Below are 18,097 nucleotides of genomic sequence, written 5' to 3' on the forward strand. Positions count from 1 at the left end.
CTAATTAATACACACAATATGGTTTTGCACTATAACATCAAGATTGGTTTTTATTAAGAAAATTCGGTAGCTTTGGGTACATCAGCCTGCTACTGCCATCAGTGAGCATCTCACCTACAGTTGGCAATGTTCCACAAGTTCCTTCACCTGACACGACACTGCCAAAGCATTCTTATCAGTTACGACAACCAGAATAATTCACATAAAACTATCAGGTGTGTCAATATATTGCATTGTAAACAGCAACATCTAGTACAGTGCACTGGGTTATTCGACTAGTTACATCTTTAGCAGACACTTGATAAAGAAAGCAGGCACTAATGATAACATATATTGGCTGCTAGTTAATATAAATAATTTTATATTACTACTAGCAGACAAAACCGGCATTGCCAGGGTATTCATCTTGTCAAATTTCTATTAGAAATGAAAACAAAACAGAACTGTGTTTAAAGTGTAATATCCTGGACAGTATCCTTACACAGAATTCTTAAATTTCTATCATAGATACAAAAAGATCTATAGGAAGGTGCTGATTGCTGCAAAAATGTCATTTAATGACAAAATAATATATAATGCAGAGAATAAAAGCAAAGCAGTCTGGGATGTTATAAAAAAGGAAACGGGGAGAGTCAAATAAATGCAGAATAACATACTGCTAAGGGAGGGGGATACAGTAATAAATGTTCCACAACACTTAGCAAACTATGTAAATGAGCATTTTTCAAGTATTGCAGAGAAGTTACAGCAAAACTTCCCCAAAACAAATATAACACCCATAAATATTGTTGCACTAACTACAATGATGTTACTTCCAACCACAGAGAATGAAGTTCAAAAACTAAAAAATAAAAAGTCAGTAGGCATCGGTGAAGTACCAATGTGTGTACTAATAATACGGCTCTGAGCACTATGGGACTTAACTTCTGAGGTCATCAGTCCCCTATAACTTAGAACTACTTAAACCTAACTAACCTAAGGACATCACACACATCCATGCCCGAGACAGGATTCGAACCTGCGACCATAGTAGTTGCGTGGTTCCAGACTGTAGCGCCTAGAACCGCAATGTGTGTACTGAAACGATGCATAGGGATTATACAGGGCCCCTTAACAAATATAATAAATGAATCTTTCACATCAGGAACATATCCTGAGCAGTTAAAACGGGCAAGAGTTGTGCCTTTGCTTAAGAAAGGTAATGCAGAGCAGAAGACATAGAAACTTACCGGCCCATTTCCCTGCTGTCAGCATTCTCAAAAATAATAGAAGCAATTATGAAAGACAAATTAATCAATTACCTGAATAAATACAATCTTTTAAGCAAATCACAGTTTGGTTTCCGAAGTGGCAAAAATACGAAGTCAGCCATAGTAGAATTCACAAAAGTTATACTTGATGCTCTGTGAGCTGAGTGTGTCACAGGCATATTTTTGTATCCTTCTAAGGTGTCTGATACAGTCAACCACAAGATTCTATTAAATAAATTAGAAGCATTTGGAATAAGAGGGGTAGCTAATGACTGGTTTCGATCATACCTAACAGATAGGGTACAAAGAGTAGAGATAACACATACTTCAAATAGATCTAAACTTTTAGTAAAACACTTATCAGAACCAAAACACATTAACATAGGGGTTCCACAAGGTAGCATATTAGGATCAGTACTGTTCCTGATATACATTAATGACTTTCCCAGTACTGTTACTCATGGTGAAAAAATTCTCTTTGCTGATGACAGCAATATTACAGTCACTGAGAAAACAAGAGAACTCCTTGCGAGAAAGCAAATGAAACTCTCATGGAAGTTTATGATTGGTCAATAAGCAATAAAGTGACATTGAACATAAAAAAAAACTAATGCCACGAATTTAAGTTTGAAGAGGAAAAATGACAATGTTAAATTAAATGTAGATGGCACCTCTACAGACTGTGTAACAAATGTAAAACTTCCAGGAATGAATATTGATTTTCAGTTGAAGTGGTGTGAACACACAAAGTACTTGCAAACAGAATGTCATTAGCATGTTATGCCCTTAGAATCCTATCATCAATGTGTAACATGCAGTGTCTTGTAGTTACATATTATTCATACGAGTATGTATATACACTCAATTCTTAATTATGATATTCTTTTTTGGGAAACAAACGAACAAAATATGAACACAATTTTCAAACTCCAGAAAAGAGCCATAAGAATAATAAACAAAAATACTAGTCAAACTCATTGTAAAGATCTGTTCAAAACACTGGGGATTTTAACTGCTCCATGTGAATACATTTACCAGTCAGTTGTACACATCAAAAATAACATTGGTAATTACTGCACAAACAGCTCTGTCCATGACCAAGCAACAAGAGAGAGACTCAACTTACATTTACCTAGGAAAAATAAACATAAAACTCAAAACAGCATTTTCTACCAAGGAATAAAACTGTACAATAAATTACCAAAAGTGATTAAAGAAATTACAATTATTTAAAAAGGCAGCTAAAAAATACCTGTTATGCAATACATTTTATACATAGAAGGATTACTTAGATAAAACAGAGTAGGGCTTGATATAAAAATGTTGTACAGATAAATAATAATAATAATAATAATGATTATAAAACATCCAACATTCCACATAACACCTTTACTTCATGTTTTTTTTCCCTTTTTTTTTTGCTTTCTAGAACTACTTACCCCCAAGCTATGCATAGCACAATACTAACACCTGTTCCTCTTTCTGAGCGCAACATCTCACCTCATTATCGAGGGATGCTGACTCAGTTTTTCAGGGTAGCAAATGGGAAGTTGTGGTACAGAAAATGGCCCAAAGATCACCAGTGTGTGTGTGTGTGTGAGAGAGAGAGAGAGAGAGAGAGAGAGAGAGAGAGAGAGAGAGAGAGAGAGAGAGAGTGAGTGAAGTATTATGAAACAATGTGTGCATAGTGGGTGCAGTGACTGATAGTGAGATATGAGTGAACAGTGGCATTACATTATTTAATAAGTTATTTGTAAAATAAAGTATCGTATACCGGGAGTAAATCTAATGATTGTCTCTAACTAGAAGTCGGTAAATATATGTGTACCGTATTTACTCGAATCTAGGCCGCACTCGAATCTAAGCCGCACCTGAAAAATTAGACTCGAAATAAAGGGAAAAAAAATTTCCCGAATCTAAGCCGCACCTGAAATTTGAGACTCGAAATTCAAGGGGAGAGAAAAGTTTTAGGCCGCACCTCCAAATCGAAACAAAGTTGGTCCATTGTAATATGGGACACAATTTAGGTCGAATGAATGATGATACAGCTACAGTAGTTTGGTTCGAGTCGTAAGCTTAGCAGTTAAGCTTTACCAGGTAGCCATTGCTATGCGTCAGGCGCTCCATCAGTATTTATACGGGTACCCTTCCTTTTTCACGTGCTTCGTCTGGTTTGAATCGATTGCTCATTTTGCTTTGATCTGATAAGTGCCGTTTTCTTTGTTATAGGTGTTTACGCCACTGTAAGCTGAAAATGCATTACTGTACTGTGTCATGCACTGTTTGTCGCATTCTGATAGTGCGTGTTTACGGCCTGTCGCCGCTCGCGGCATGGCTTGCTTTTGTGCGCGCTACCGCCGCTTACAATTAAAAAAAAAAAAAAAAAGAGAGGAATCGTCTCATTAGCGAAATAATGGCAAGAGACTGCTATTTGTTGTTACTTACACTGCTGCTTTCTTTGATAATGATCAACAAGAACCAAATAATAGACTGCGTATGATAGAACATGTTCTGAACGAGAGTTAGGCGAAAATTTTTCTCCGTTTGAAAATCTTTGCGGCCGCTTCTTTAGTACATCAAATTCTGCACAGAAATTAGTCATCTTAGATTTAAAAATCTAGTCAGTTGCCGTGCTTCATTTCTGACTGTATCACTATTAGGCATAAAAATAATACGAATATAAACATGACACGATACGTATATTCTTCCGCGTTTGCTGTTGTCTCGCTCTAGTTTCGTAGTTTATTAGGCAGACAGGATTTAAATGAGATAGCAGCAAACACGAAAGAATACATGGCAAAATGTTTATATTCGTATTATTCTTATGGTGAAGAGAATAGTGCATGTGATTCACATTTCATCAGGTTCCTATTAGCAACCATCTCTTCTCACAGGTAGGAAAAAATTCAGAACGCAGAATTGGCCATATTGACAAACATCCCAAACAGTCTTGCCAGTCGTATTTTCGTAGTACATTGAAATTCTGCTACATTCGAAGATAAACAATACGGAATTTGTATTTACTTTGTTGGATAATGTATGAAAATGGTCGAAACTCTGGACGGAGAAAAAAAGCTCGTCTTCCACCTTTTTTAAAAATTTATTTACTGACGCAGAGGTTTTGGCGCCAGTATTTATCTTTGTGTCTACAAAGCATGCTACATATATTCGAAGGCAGAAGTTAGTTGTGGCGGCACCTACTAACATTTTTCAGAACTTCCGCTTGCTTTGCACTCGATTCTAAGCCGCAGGCGGTTTTTTGGATTACAAAAACAGGAAAAAAAGTGCGGCTTGGATTCGAGTAAATACGGTATACAAATTAGCTTATTTAAATTGATCTAAACTTGTAAATATATCTAAAAACAAAGATGATGTGACTTACCAAACTAAAGTGCTGGCAGGTCGATAGACACACAAACAAACACAAACATACACACAAAATTCCTCCTTCCCTCTTTCCTGACGAAGCAACCGTTGGTTGCGAAAGCTGAATTTTGTGTGTATGTTTGTGTTTGTTTGTGTGTGTATCGACCTGCCTGCACTTTCGTTTGGTAAGTCACATCATCTTTGTTTTTAGATATATTTTTCCCACGTGGAATGTTTCCCTCTATTATATTCATAAACTTGTAAATACTTTGACATGTCCCATATCCTTGTAAAAAGAGATCAACAGATGAATAAAGCTACTACTACTACTACTACTACTACTACTACACTGGGTGCAGCTGCTTCATGTGTCTACAATGCAACTTCATAAACATCACTACGACAATGTTCCTTCATTCCTCTAGAGATGGCAAATGTTTTCACTTGCAACCATTTGCATTATGCAACTGAAAGCCATGAAAAGTGCTGCCAGGTGTCAGGGATTCCCTTAAGTTGACGCAACTGTCTTGGTAGTAAAGAATAAATATATTAAAACTTCATGCATGATGTGACATTTTTTCACACATCTCAATGTTTATGACATCAAATCTCTTGAACTGCAATTTGTACAATGATATATTTCCATAGGTACACTCAATGGCATAAGTGGATATTGGCTGCAAAATGTGTTGTGAATAGTATTAGTAGCAAATAAGTAATAAATTTAATCATCATGCACAATGTGGCAGTTTTTCATGCATCTCAGAATTTATATCATCATATCTCCTGAACTACTATAGGTAGGTGGTTCTAACCTCCCACAATGATTGTTGCATGAAAATAAGGGATATGTTTACCAAGTTTGAGTGAAATTGGTCACAGGGTTTAGGAGGAGATGCAGGAAGTAAATGCACACATACATCCATTTTTATAATATGTATAATAATACTTCGTTCCGGTTCGGAGTTAATCATTAAAAATGTCCTATCCTGTCACATGCTTATCCCACCCCATCAGGGGGCCTGCCTGTGAAAGCAGCCGTGTCATTTACCAGTTCTGCTGCAATCACTGCTCAGCTTTTTACACTGGTATGACTACTGTCCAGCTGTCCACCAGAATGAACAGTCACTGCCAAATTGTGGCCAAGAGCAAAGTAAACAACCCTGTGGCACAACATGCAGTTGAATATACCATACTTGATTTCAATGGCTGCTTCATTACCTGAGACATCTGGATCCTCCCATCTACCACCAACTTTTCTTATGCACAGATGGGAGTTATCCTTACAATACTTTCTCCACTCCTGAAATTATACCAGTCTCAACCTACAGTAACCTATTGTCCTCTCACCTTCCACCCAACTGTTACCATCTCATCTGTCCTATCACATCCTCCTTACTCTCTTCTCCTCACTTTCTTTGTGTTCTGTCTTCTGCCAATGTGCTTGCCGTCTTTCCCCTTCCCTGCTCCTCTCCTCCTTCACACTCTCCATTCCCCCCCCCCCCCCTTCATCTCCTCACCTCACAGCCTACTGACAATGTGCCTGTTGGAAACCTAGTCCCTGCACTCTCTTCCAGATAGTGCTCTCCCCCCCCTCAAATCCATAACCTGCTATCCATTCCCCTTCCCCCCTCCATCCTGACTGCCGCTTCCATTCTACAAGACAGTTGCATTCTGGTCTGAGCTGGCAGAGACGGCAGTTGTGTGTGTCAGGTGTGCTTGCTTGTGTAATTGAATGTCCATGTGTGTTTCCTTTTCTGCTGAAGGATTTGACCAAAAGTTAATGTATAAGTTTCTTTCATCTTTACAGTAAATATATGTATAAAGTACAGAATTTTATTTATGCTTAACATGTCATCTTTACAATAACTAGCAAAAAAAGTGTGTGTATATATATATATATATAATAGAGGGAAATATTCCACGTTTGAAAAGATATATATATATGTCAGAAAGAAAGCCTTATGCACATTGGGGTCAGTGACTCCAAAAGCTTGGAAATGTTCCCAAAGGCATTTTTCATGTGTGTGCCAATACTTGTAAGCTTTAGGCCAAAAGACCAGCTTCCAAAACAGAAAACGCCCACACACACACACACACACACTTTTATTGTAAAGGTGACATGTTAAGCATAAAGAAAATTCTGTACTTTTTAAAACTTTTGATGAAATAACATATATATACCAATAGAATCCTCTTGAGGTTCCAGCTGTGTCAAGTGGTTTAAAATCCACAACCGCTTGACATGGCTGGAGCTTAAGTGAATTTTATCAGCACATATCGGCACAAAACCATGCATTCATATACAACGTATATATAATTTCTACAATTATGTTAACCTTAATATTTTAAAAATGCATTTTTGGGTAAGTTGTTGCCATAATGACACATGATATATCTAGTTATGACTAACATTCAGTTGTTTTGCTATTTTGTTAAAGTATCATGAATTACAGTTTTGATGGTACTGGTTTCACTGTATGAGGATGAGATCAATGTTTGCCAGACAACACAAACAAATACACATTTCTAGGGGCATCAGTTAAACATTAAAAGGGCTGATTCAGTTCAGTCAGTGTCTAGTCTCTTTTTACTGCACTGAGTTTAGTTCTGTGATATTAAATCATTAACAGAAATTTTTATCTAAACAGTGTCTGTCAATTACATGTGTAATTTGTAAGTTTCTGGACAGTTACACATTTCCAGGTGATTCTGTAACATATTTTTAATACTGATACATTGTCTAAGGCAATTCACCAAAAGTTGTCTCTTCAAAACCCATGTTGAACTGAAGGTGCATGTGTAACAACACAGTAAATTTGATTAAGTCACGCAATAGTTTTCTTCTTTTGTGTGTCAGTTTGTTAAGTAATTCATTTTGAAGTATGGTATAAACCCAGAAACAATGTTTTCCTGCCATTTGCAATATTTTTCATCACTCCCATCAAATTTCCTGTGTCCAAAATGTTAATTCATAACCATTCTTGTATTAACATATTTATAGTTTTGCCACAATTTATGTTTTATGAAATGGTGTTAATGGAGAACAAACCGACATAACTGACATAAGATGGCACTGGTGTGGTGCTGACTTTCAAGTAGTGTTTACAAATATTGTGTGAATAACTTTCCTTAGTCCAGGGTTCTCTGCTCAGGAGAGCTGAATTGGTAAAATTCAGAACAATTTGTGGTACCGGTGCTACCAGTTCTACTTGGCTCGGTGTATGACAGAAGTAACTGTTTCGATAGAAGTTGAAAGAATGTCTGACTTCAGATGAACAGTCACTCACTCCTTGTCACTATCAACCTTAGCTTTCAATACTGTGTGCTCTACAAAAAGTAGTATGCTGACATTATTGTAGCTATATTGTTTCTGTGTCAGTTTCTTCCTTTGATCAAGATCACATGCAGAGGAAATTCACTTCCGAGTATTTGTTAGTAACTACATAGTTCCATTTATGGTTTCTTTAAGCACTAAACAAAGCATCGTTCGCAGCTCAGGTTGACTATGTTGGCTGTGCCAACAAAGCTGTCACTATAGACTGAAGTGAGTCAAATTTAATTGTGTGTGAAATGTTATGGGACTTAACTGCTAAGGTCATCAGTCCCTAAGTTTACACACTACTTAACCTAAATTATCCTAAGGACATACACACACACCCATGCCCGAGGGAGGACTCGAAACTCCACCGGGACCAGCCGCACAGTCCATGACTGCAGCGCCTTAGACCGAAATTTAATTAACACAGCTACTCCCATCAGCCAATGTGCCAGGTGTAGAATGTCTGTATTGTGTAGCGTCGTAACCTTGCATAAGTGATTGAGCTGTTGTATTGTTAACTGTTTCTTTCAAATAGAAAGTTAATGTTTACTGTTGCAGTTTTAAAACAGAAAATATTAAGAAAAGACATGGCAAAACCCTTACGATGGAATAGAATATAAAGACTATCTAAAGAGTGGAAGTGTATCATGAAGTACATGTTGCATCAGCACAGAGTTTAGGGATACCTGCATCTACGCTAAACACTTTTGCCACAAATAAAGACTATTTTGGAAAGTGCACATAACTGTGGGTCAGATTAAAAAAGGATGCCAATTCTTTAAACATGCAGTGCTGGATGAAATTATGAAGATGCTTTCACCATACCCAAGAAAGATATGATAGTGTGTCAAAAGGTTCTGAGGGTGGCCAATATGTCTGGAATTGAGGACTTCTCCACATATCATGGACGGATTGATGGGTTTCAAAAAGCAGTATAACATGAAGTACAGAAGTATATATAGCAAAATAAATCGTGTAAACACAAAACCTGGGAGTGAATGGCAGAGTGGTAGATTACAAGAAATATAAAGTAGCATAAACAAAAGGGCATTTTCTACATAGATGAAACTGGTCTCTTTTTCAGCATCTGTCCAAAGAAAACACTTGCCTTTAAAGGCAAAAACTGCAATGGAGTGAAACACAATGAAGTTCACCCTGCAGTAATGTTATGCACAAATCAGATGGTTCTGAAAAAATTAAGCCATTTGTAATTGGCAAAAAAAAAAAAAAAAAAAACCAACTTTATTTTAAAAATTTAAAAACATTGCCCACAAAATGCACTGACAATAACAAAGTGCTGATGACTTTGGAACTGTTAAAGAAGCAATTGCGTATCCTTGATGGGAGCCTATAACAGGGAATTCTCCTGTTTATGGATTGTTGCCCTACATGTCCAAAAAAGGATTTGCGCATTATCCATGGTTTCAAGACTTAGTAACAGGAAAGCCATTGTACAGAAGGCATTAAGTATGATGGAAATTGGGAAAGACTCAGCCTCCTTTAAAGAGCCAGTTTTAGATGCTCTGCACTATACATCTAAGAAATGGACAGAGGTTAAAGAGTCCACCACCCCAAACTGCTTTCGAAAAGTGGGATTCATTCAATGAAGGAAATGGATCTGACTTACCAGATCTGAGTAATAATGATGATGGGAGGGGGGTTGTGTACACAACTTTTACTGCTTAAAAAGTAATTCCTCGCCTATTTTAAGAGTCCCTTGAAAAGTGCAAAAGCGGGGTTTCACTGTATCTCAGTACATACACCAAGGTATGGTAAACATAACAAGTTGCATCACATGTTAGTGATGTGGGGAACTATGTGTGTTAATGCTATTATTTTGTATGTGCAAAGTTGAGATTTCATATTTTTATTGTCATGCCCAGAGGAAAACACTTGGCTTGGTGTATGTGTAGAGTGTAATGCAAGAACTTTGATGATAATATGTACTGGCATTTCTTTTCATATTATTCTTCGTTTGATCTAACAACTTTGACTCTGATATGTTGTTTATATTAAAAATATAGACTGGCTAGCACTTCCACTAATTCATAATTTTTAAAAACAAAATACTACTGGTCTCATAAATTTCCATTGCTTCTTTGATACCCCTCAAGTCCACATTTGTGTAGAAACAATTGTCTCATATTAAACCTGGCTGTATGACATTTAAATTAATTGTTTTTTGCCCAGACAACCTTAAATTCCAGTTAGAACACAGGGTGTTCCATACTTTACATTTTACAAAGTATCATCTTATATTAGTACTCTCCCTCCTGTTCTTCTGGTCTTTAGTTAAAGCAAGAATTTTGGCTGGACACCATGAAACCTGCCTTTGAACTCATTTGTTGTTATTTTTGTTGCATATGGTTCCTTAGTCAGTGATAAAATTTTGAACAGGGATGTTGCCACAACTGCCTGGATATGTTATGATCCTTTATCCATAATCAATGTGCAGTTTGACCCATGATGCAATTTTTTGGGTAAACATGTTCCTTTATAACATACCATCATGAAAAATTCAGTGTATCCTACAAACAAAATCACTTCAAAATTTCGTGGAGGGTCACGAATATTATCCAGTATTATAATTACAGCACAAATAGATAAAAAGCAAAACCATCTGTGGTAAATGAACAGCACAACTGTTTTTACAAAGACCAATACACGCAAAGAGACACCATATATACTTTTCCTCTTGTTAAGTTAATCTTCTGAAGCCAGACCCTGTAGTGAGCATCTACTCCATGCAGCATGTTATATTAATTACCACCTGCACTTACAAATTGAAGCCTTTGCAAATGTAGTACAGAAGCTATGGAAGCAAATATCACCATAGAAAATACTGTAATAAGTATGTCCAGTTCTTAAAATTTATAACCATTTGTATCTCAATAACTGAAGATGCAATAAGAAACAGTAATATACTCAGGGAACATACCCATTGATCTTTGTCATTTCGAGTTAGCTGAACATGATGAAGCGATATTGCTGGAAAAAAAAGAAAAAAGAGAATGATTTCCTTCAGTTTCATGAACAAATTATCATCATAGTATTACCATAAAATTACTTTTCATACTAAATGTTATTACCATATATTAATAATAAATATAGGGCTACAATTAAATTGTGTCTGAAATAATTAAACTAAATACTTTGCCACCAAAATAAGCCTAAGAACCAATCTTTAAATTAGCATCAATCTTTGGATATTTATGCAGTGATCTGGAAACTTCTACAGACAGTATCATGAGAGGACAGACATCAGAAACTGCAGAAATTTTAATTTTTTTTTCTCTTCAAAAATCCATGCACTATTTTCCAGTTCTAAAATTAAAATTATTTCATTCAGTATTGTTATTTTTGATATTGGAAACAGAACATGATACATTGTTAATTCAGCTACAAGAAGGTGAAGACATCATGAATCACATCTTACGAAAGGCAGTATTAAACACGATACCCATATGTCAAAAGGAAATTCACTTGAAAAAGTTATAAAATCACAAGGAGATAACATGGTTGGCCACTATATACCTTCATGAGGCAAAAATTCCAAGTACCGCCATTAGAAGACACACACATATCATTCTCACGACATATGAACATCTATCAACTACGGGTCTGTCTGACCAGCATCTCCTTTTCTAACCTTCTCCAATCTGTCCTCCTTTCCATCATGAGTAATGAATTAATAGTTTCGAAAGGCAGAATAGTTTTCCACTTTTCTGTGTGCGTATTGGAAGTATTGGTCAGCTATTCTGTCACCTTGTAATTTTATAGTCTACTGCCCATTTTCCTCACTAAATGTCCCTTCCAACTCCACTTCACTTTTCTTAAAACCACATTTATGTCTACGTCAGTGTGTTTCCTGATCCATGTATTTGTTTCCCAGCCTCTCCTAGTAATACCAACATGTCATCTCATGACTACTTTGTGATCAACCCTCAGTTTTGCTGCCATTCACAAACAGCATTCCAGGAGGTGTTTTCCAACAGAATAACACTCGCACACATACAGCTACTGTAACCCAATATACTCTAAAGAGTGTCAACTTCTTGCTTCGGCATGCTCAATCAGCAGATCTGTCTCCAATCGAGCATGTACGGGACATCATCCGACGACAACTCCAGCATCACTCACAAGCAGTATTAGCCATTCCTGTATTGATTGCCCATGTGCTACAAGCACAGAACTCCATCCCACAAATTGACATCTGGCACCTGTACAACACAATGTACACACATTTACACGATTGCATTCAGCATTTTGGCAGTTACACTGGTTATTAACGCACCGCCATTTCACATCTGCACTGTCATTTCACGTTTGCAATGGCTTATCTTGTGCTTACATTAACCTGTGATCTTGCAATTTTAATCACTTAAAGATGTACCTAGAAAAATATATTCCCAAAATTTCGTTCTACATTAATTATCTTTTTGGTGTTGCAATTTTTTTCTATCAGTGTACATCTTCAACTACATACATGCTCTGCAAGCCACCACAAGGCACATGTCACATGGCACAATGTACCTTTCCTGTTCCGCTCACAAACAGAGTGATGGAAAACCAATTATCTATATGCCCTAATTCCTATTATCTTAATGGCCTTAAGCTTCATGGCCTTAAGCCATGACAGCAGTAGGATTGTTCCACAGTCAACATCAAATGACAACTCTCCAAATTTTCTCAGCAGTGTTTTGCAAAAATGTCATCCTCCCTCCTGGGATTCTTTGGGCTCACAAAGCATCGTAATACTCACATGTTGACTGAACCCACTGATAACAAATCTAGCAGCATATCTCTGAATTGCTTCGATGTCTTCCTGTAATCCAACCTGTTGAGGATCCCAAACACACTGAAACAGCATTCAAGAATGGGATGCACTAATGTTCTATAAACAGCCTCCTTTACAGATGAACTGCACTTTCCAATAATTCTTCCAATAATCTGAAGTCAACTATTCACCTTCCCTAGTAATGTCTCTATATGCTTGCTCCATTTCATACTGTTTTGCAGTGTTATGCCTAGATATTTAATCAATGTGACTGTGTCAAGCAGTCCACTAGTTATGCTGTATTAAAATATTACAGTATTGTTTTTCCTATTCATGCGTGCTAGGTAGGACGATATCATCAATCATCTTTGGCCCCTTCTGCTCTACCACTTACTACCACTCATGTAGATGCATCCTAGGCAACATCTACGAGATACATTACTTTTTGTATTGACGTTGTGTGGTCATTTGTCCAAGGATGCTATACTTGAGTTCTGTTTCTTATATCAATAATATACAGTTGTTGTTGCACTTACACACTTCATTGGTAGTCCTTAGCATCCCTCAGCCACAGGCATAAAATTAGCTACATGTCCATCTGTAGGTGAGTTACAGTGTGTTCAGTCACCCTGTGTACTGTTCTGGTCTCCCTGCCTCTTCTGTCACACTGAGCTGGTGTCAAGACTGTTCTTTGCATTGGATGATGGTAACTGTTTGTTTGTTGGAGCAGAGTGCCTTTTTTGTTTTTGTTTGGGTTTACAGACAAAACTGATGGCAAAGATTACATTCGGGCCTCATTGCCACACTTCTGGCGTAGGTGGAATAAGCGAAGGAGTAACACTGGCTCAGTAATTGTGTGTGCTGAAAGGGTGACATTGATTTTGGTGCACTGATTTTATAGTTGCTCCTGTTACAGTCAATGCAGTGCACCAGAGAGCTTCTTCTGCTGAGGCCCACTCGCCTGGCCACTACCTCATCCTGATGTGCCCACACTGTCACCTGCCATTAGGGATCTTCAATGACATTGAGGCGCTGTGACCAGTTTTCCTTTTCCAACTGGAAAAATATTTCAAGGTCTCCACAATCTGTGAGGGTTCTCATCATCAATCATTTTTCCTCTTCTGATTTGGCACTTCATCTCACAGTTGCCCTCAAGCTTTTAATCCTGAGGTCAAACTTTCCTCTGTTTCCTATGTGCACCTGTAGGACCAGATCACAGACTACTATACTGCATTTTGTCAGTTGCATTTCCATAACCCTCAGCATCCTCTGTCACTCCAGGGACCATTGACACAAGCTCCAAGGCCTGTCGATGCACTAGTGTTCCCAGGTGACTGCATAGACTCCTTCTACTCTGCCACCCCTGACACCAGCTAGTAGTGTCGATGACCCTCCACCCACTGCCACCACCTTAGCTATTGAGGCAGTCACTTCCAATGCCACTGGTTGCTGTTCTGCTGCCCCATTTGGTGTGCCGGTGTTGGCCTGGGTGACTGTGGGGACACATTTATCCCCAACACTAGATGAAGGAGGTGAAGCCTCTCCATCTTCTGGCACAGCCTTGTTGCACTACTAGCCCCTCTGTCATTGGCCCAGGTGCCACTAACCATGTGCCAGCCAGCCCTGTATCTACTGCCAGCCCTTCATGGCTGGCCTTGGTGCCAACACCACCAGTTCTGCTGCCGATGTCCCTGCCACCACCACAACTGATCTGGCAGCTGGCCTCACTACCACATTGAAGCACCCATAATAGGGCATTTTTGATTTTATCCCACATCTTGTTTCCTGCAGGTCTTGCACCTGCTGTGCACTCACATTCTAGTGATTTCTCCCTTCCATTGCATGCTGCTCCTATCTTTGGCTGCACTGGTTGCAGGTTGCTCCTCTACGTCATAGTGCTTTGTGTTTTTAACAATATTGTGAAAAAGAAAGTTGCTACTCACAATACAGTGGAGATGCTGAGTCGCAGATGGGCACAACAAAATTACTGTCACATATATAGGTTTTGGCCAATAAGGCCTTCATTGAAATTAGATGGCAAACTCACACACACACACACACACACACACACACACACACACAAATGCAACTCAGACACACAACTGCAGTCTCAGGCAACTGAGGTCACACTGCGAGCAGCAGCACCAGTACATGATGAGAGTGGCAACTGGGTAGGGGTAAGGAGGAAGCTGGGGAGGGGGAGGGGTAGAAGGTTTAGAAGGTTAGGGGTGGCGGGCAGTGACGTGCTGTTGGAAGCATGCAGGGATGAGGAAGAAAGAAAGTAGGACAGCTATGTGCAGTCTGCAGTCAGTAGGTTAGGCAGAGGGCAGCGGAGAGGTTGGGTGGGGGAGGGGAGGGGGGGGGGGGGGGGGGGGGTAGCGGAGAAGGAGAGAAGTAAAAAGACTGGGTGTGATGGAGGAATGAGGGCTGTGTAATGCTGGAATGGGAACAGAGAAGGGCTGGATGGGAGAGGACAGTGACTAATGATGGTGGAAGCCAGGAGGGTTATGGGAACATAGGGTATATTACAGGGGAAGTTCCCACCTGCACAATTCAGAAAAGCTGGTGTTGGTGGGAAGGATCCGTATGGCACAGGCTGTAAAGCAGTCATTGAGATGAAGGAGGTCTTGTTTGGCAGCATGGTCAGCAACAGGGTCGTCCACTTGTTTCATGGCCACAATTTGTCGGAGGACATTCATGTGGAGACAGCTTGTTGGTTGTCATGCCCACATAGAATGCAGCACAGTGGTTGCAGATTAGCTTGTAAATCACATGCCTGGTTTCACAGGTAGCCCTGCCTTTGTTGGGGCAGGTGATGTTTGTGACCTGACTCGAGTAGGTGGTGGTGGTGGTGGTGGTGGTGGTGGTGGTGGGAGGATGTATATGACAGGTCTTGCTTCTAGGTCTATTACAGGGGTATGAGGCATGAGGTAAGGGGTTGGGAGCAGCGGTTGTGTAGGTTATGGACGAGTATATTGTGTAGGTTCGGTGGACGGCAGAATACCAGTGTGGGAGGGGTAGGAAGGATAGTGGGCAGGACATTTCTCATGTAGAGGGGATGTTGGACGAGGATGGAAACTGCCAGGATGCGCGGTATTAAAACTCATCTGAGTTTCCCAATTGATTTATTATTTCCAACTACAGTGCCCCCCCCCCCCCCCCCACCCCCTCGTCATCAAAGTCTGCATCACCGGGTCCCACAATGTTGAGGTCACCACTTCACTGTCTGCAAACGGCATGGTGCTGAATGGCTGCCTCAGCGACCTGTGCAATGACCTGCTACGTGTCGGCCTTGTATGGTCACGGAGTTGTGACGATGTCAGGATGCGTCAGCAGTTGACTCAACAATCTCCGTCCCTGTTGGCTCAGCACTGCTCGCGGGAAGCTGCAGGGTGGCCCGCTAAGTGCTTCTTCCCCGTCGTGGTTAGGATCGCGGAGACAACAAGTGCCTGGGATCTGACAGCCAAATCTGCAGCCCTCCCCTCACAATGCCTCCAGCGTGTGTTGGGAGCCAACAAGACTGCCCGCAGTTACAAGCCATCAAGCGGTCCACTGCTGGCTGGCTATGTACCCCGCGTTGGCCTCAGAGGGTTGAATCAGCAACCCGCTGTGGACTGGAATGCTGGTGCCCCATCTGCTGCTGCGTGTAGCCGGTAGTGTGACATGCCCCGCTGTCCAGGAGAGCTGCAACACTTGAATGCCTTGTTAGTGAACCGGCACCTATTTATACGCAGCTGTGCACCTCTGTTTTGCTAACGTGCCACTCCGAGTCATGTACTCATAACACCTAGGTAGGCCAGTGGGTCCCTTCAGCCTGTAACTTGCGCCATGCAAACCATTGCGTTTACTCTTTTCAGCGGGTCTACAGCCCTGTGGCTTACATTCTACTTCGCAACCGCTGGTAGCATAATGTACTGTTAACAGGCCCAAGCCTGGCTGTAACTTGTGCACTCAGAAATATTGCACTGAAGCTAACATTTTCCCATCTTAAACGGTGGTGCCACTACACTCATTTCAGGGCATGATGAGAGGTAGTCAAAACCCTCGTGGAGAATGTAATTCAGTTGCTCCAGTCCTGGGTGTACTGAGTTATGAGGAGGTAAGCTCCTCTGTGTCCAGACAGTGGGACTTTGTGAGGTGGTGGGAGACTGGAAAGATAAGGCACGGGAGATTTGTTTTTGTACAAAGCTGGAGGATAATTACGGTTTGTGAAGGCTTCAGTGAGGCCCTCGGTATATTTCGAGGGACTGCTCATCACTGCCGATGCAATGGCCATGGGTGGCTAGGTTGTATGGAAGGGATTTCTTGGTATGGATCGAGTGGCACCTGTCAAAGTGGCGGTATTGCTGATGGTTAGTAGGTTTGATATGGATGGAGGTACCGCTGTAACCATCTTCAAGGTGGAGATCAACATCTAGGAAGGTGGCTTGTTGGGTTCAGCTGGACCAGTTGAAGCAAATGGCGGAGAAGTTGTTGAGGTTCTAGAAGAATGTTGATAGGGTGTCCTCACCATCAATCCAAATCGCAAAGATGTTATCAATGAATCTAAACCAGGTGAGGGGTTTAGAATTCTGGGTGTTTATGAAGGATTCCTCTAGATGGCCCATGAATAGGTTGGCATAGAATGGTGCCATGCGGGTGCCCACAGCCATACCCCAGATTTGTTTGTAGGTAATGTCTTCAAAGGAGAAGTAATTGTGGATGTGAACATAGTTGATCATGGCGACTAGAAAGGAGGCTGTTGGTTTGGAATCTGTTGGGTGTTGGAAATGGTAGTGTTCAATAGCGGTAAGGCCATAGGCATTAGGAATGTTAGTATAAAGGGAGGTGGCATCAATAGTGATGATCAGGGCACCATTTGGTAAAGGGACAGGAACTGTGCAGAGTTGGTGGAGGAAATAGTTGGTATATTTTATGTAGGAGGGTAGGTTCTGGGTAATAGGTTGAAGGTGTTGGTCTACAAGAGCAAAGATTCACTCAATCGGGGCACAATAACTGGCCACAATGGGGCATCTTGTGTGGTTGGATTTATGGACTTTAGGAAGCATGTGGGTGAGTGGAGTGGTAGGTGTGTGCAGATGGACTCCAGGGAGAGGTTCTAGGATGGGCCTAAGGATTTGAGGACTGACTGGAGATCCTGCTGGATTTCTGGAATGGGGGCACTGTGGCATGGTTTGTACATGGATGTATCTGACAGCTGGCAGAGTCCTTCTGCTATATAATCGTTGCAGTTCAAAACAACAGTGGTGGAGCCTTTATTCGCAGGTATGATTATAAGGTTGGGATCAGTTTTGGATAGTGGACTGCAGTTCTTTCTGTGGATGTAAGGTTAGTTTACATGAAGAGGGATTTGGGGAATGATGGTGAGGAAAGGTTCAAGGT

General features: G+C 40.3%; 1 protein-coding gene across 2 annotated transcripts in view; it reads right to left on the reverse strand.

The window, feature by feature from the left end:
* Nucleotides 1-18,097, reverse strand: part of LOC124787777 (protein pigeon) — a 485,699-nt gene that overhangs the window by 301,739 nt on the left and 165,863 nt on the right. For both annotated transcript variants that reach the window (XM_047254670.1, XM_047254671.1), the window contains exon 5: nt 10,877-10,926. In XM_047254670.1, the coding sequence (XP_047110626.1) occupies nt 10,877-10,926 (50 nt within the window). The remainder of the gene's footprint in view (nt 1-10,876; nt 10,927-18,097) is intronic.

Source organism: Schistocerca piceifrons, chromosome 3 (assembly GCF_021461385.2).
Source record: "Schistocerca piceifrons isolate TAMUIC-IGC-003096 chromosome 3, iqSchPice1.1, whole genome shotgun sequence".
Lineage (NCBI taxonomy): Eukaryota > Metazoa > Arthropoda > Insecta > Orthoptera > Acrididae > Schistocerca > Schistocerca piceifrons.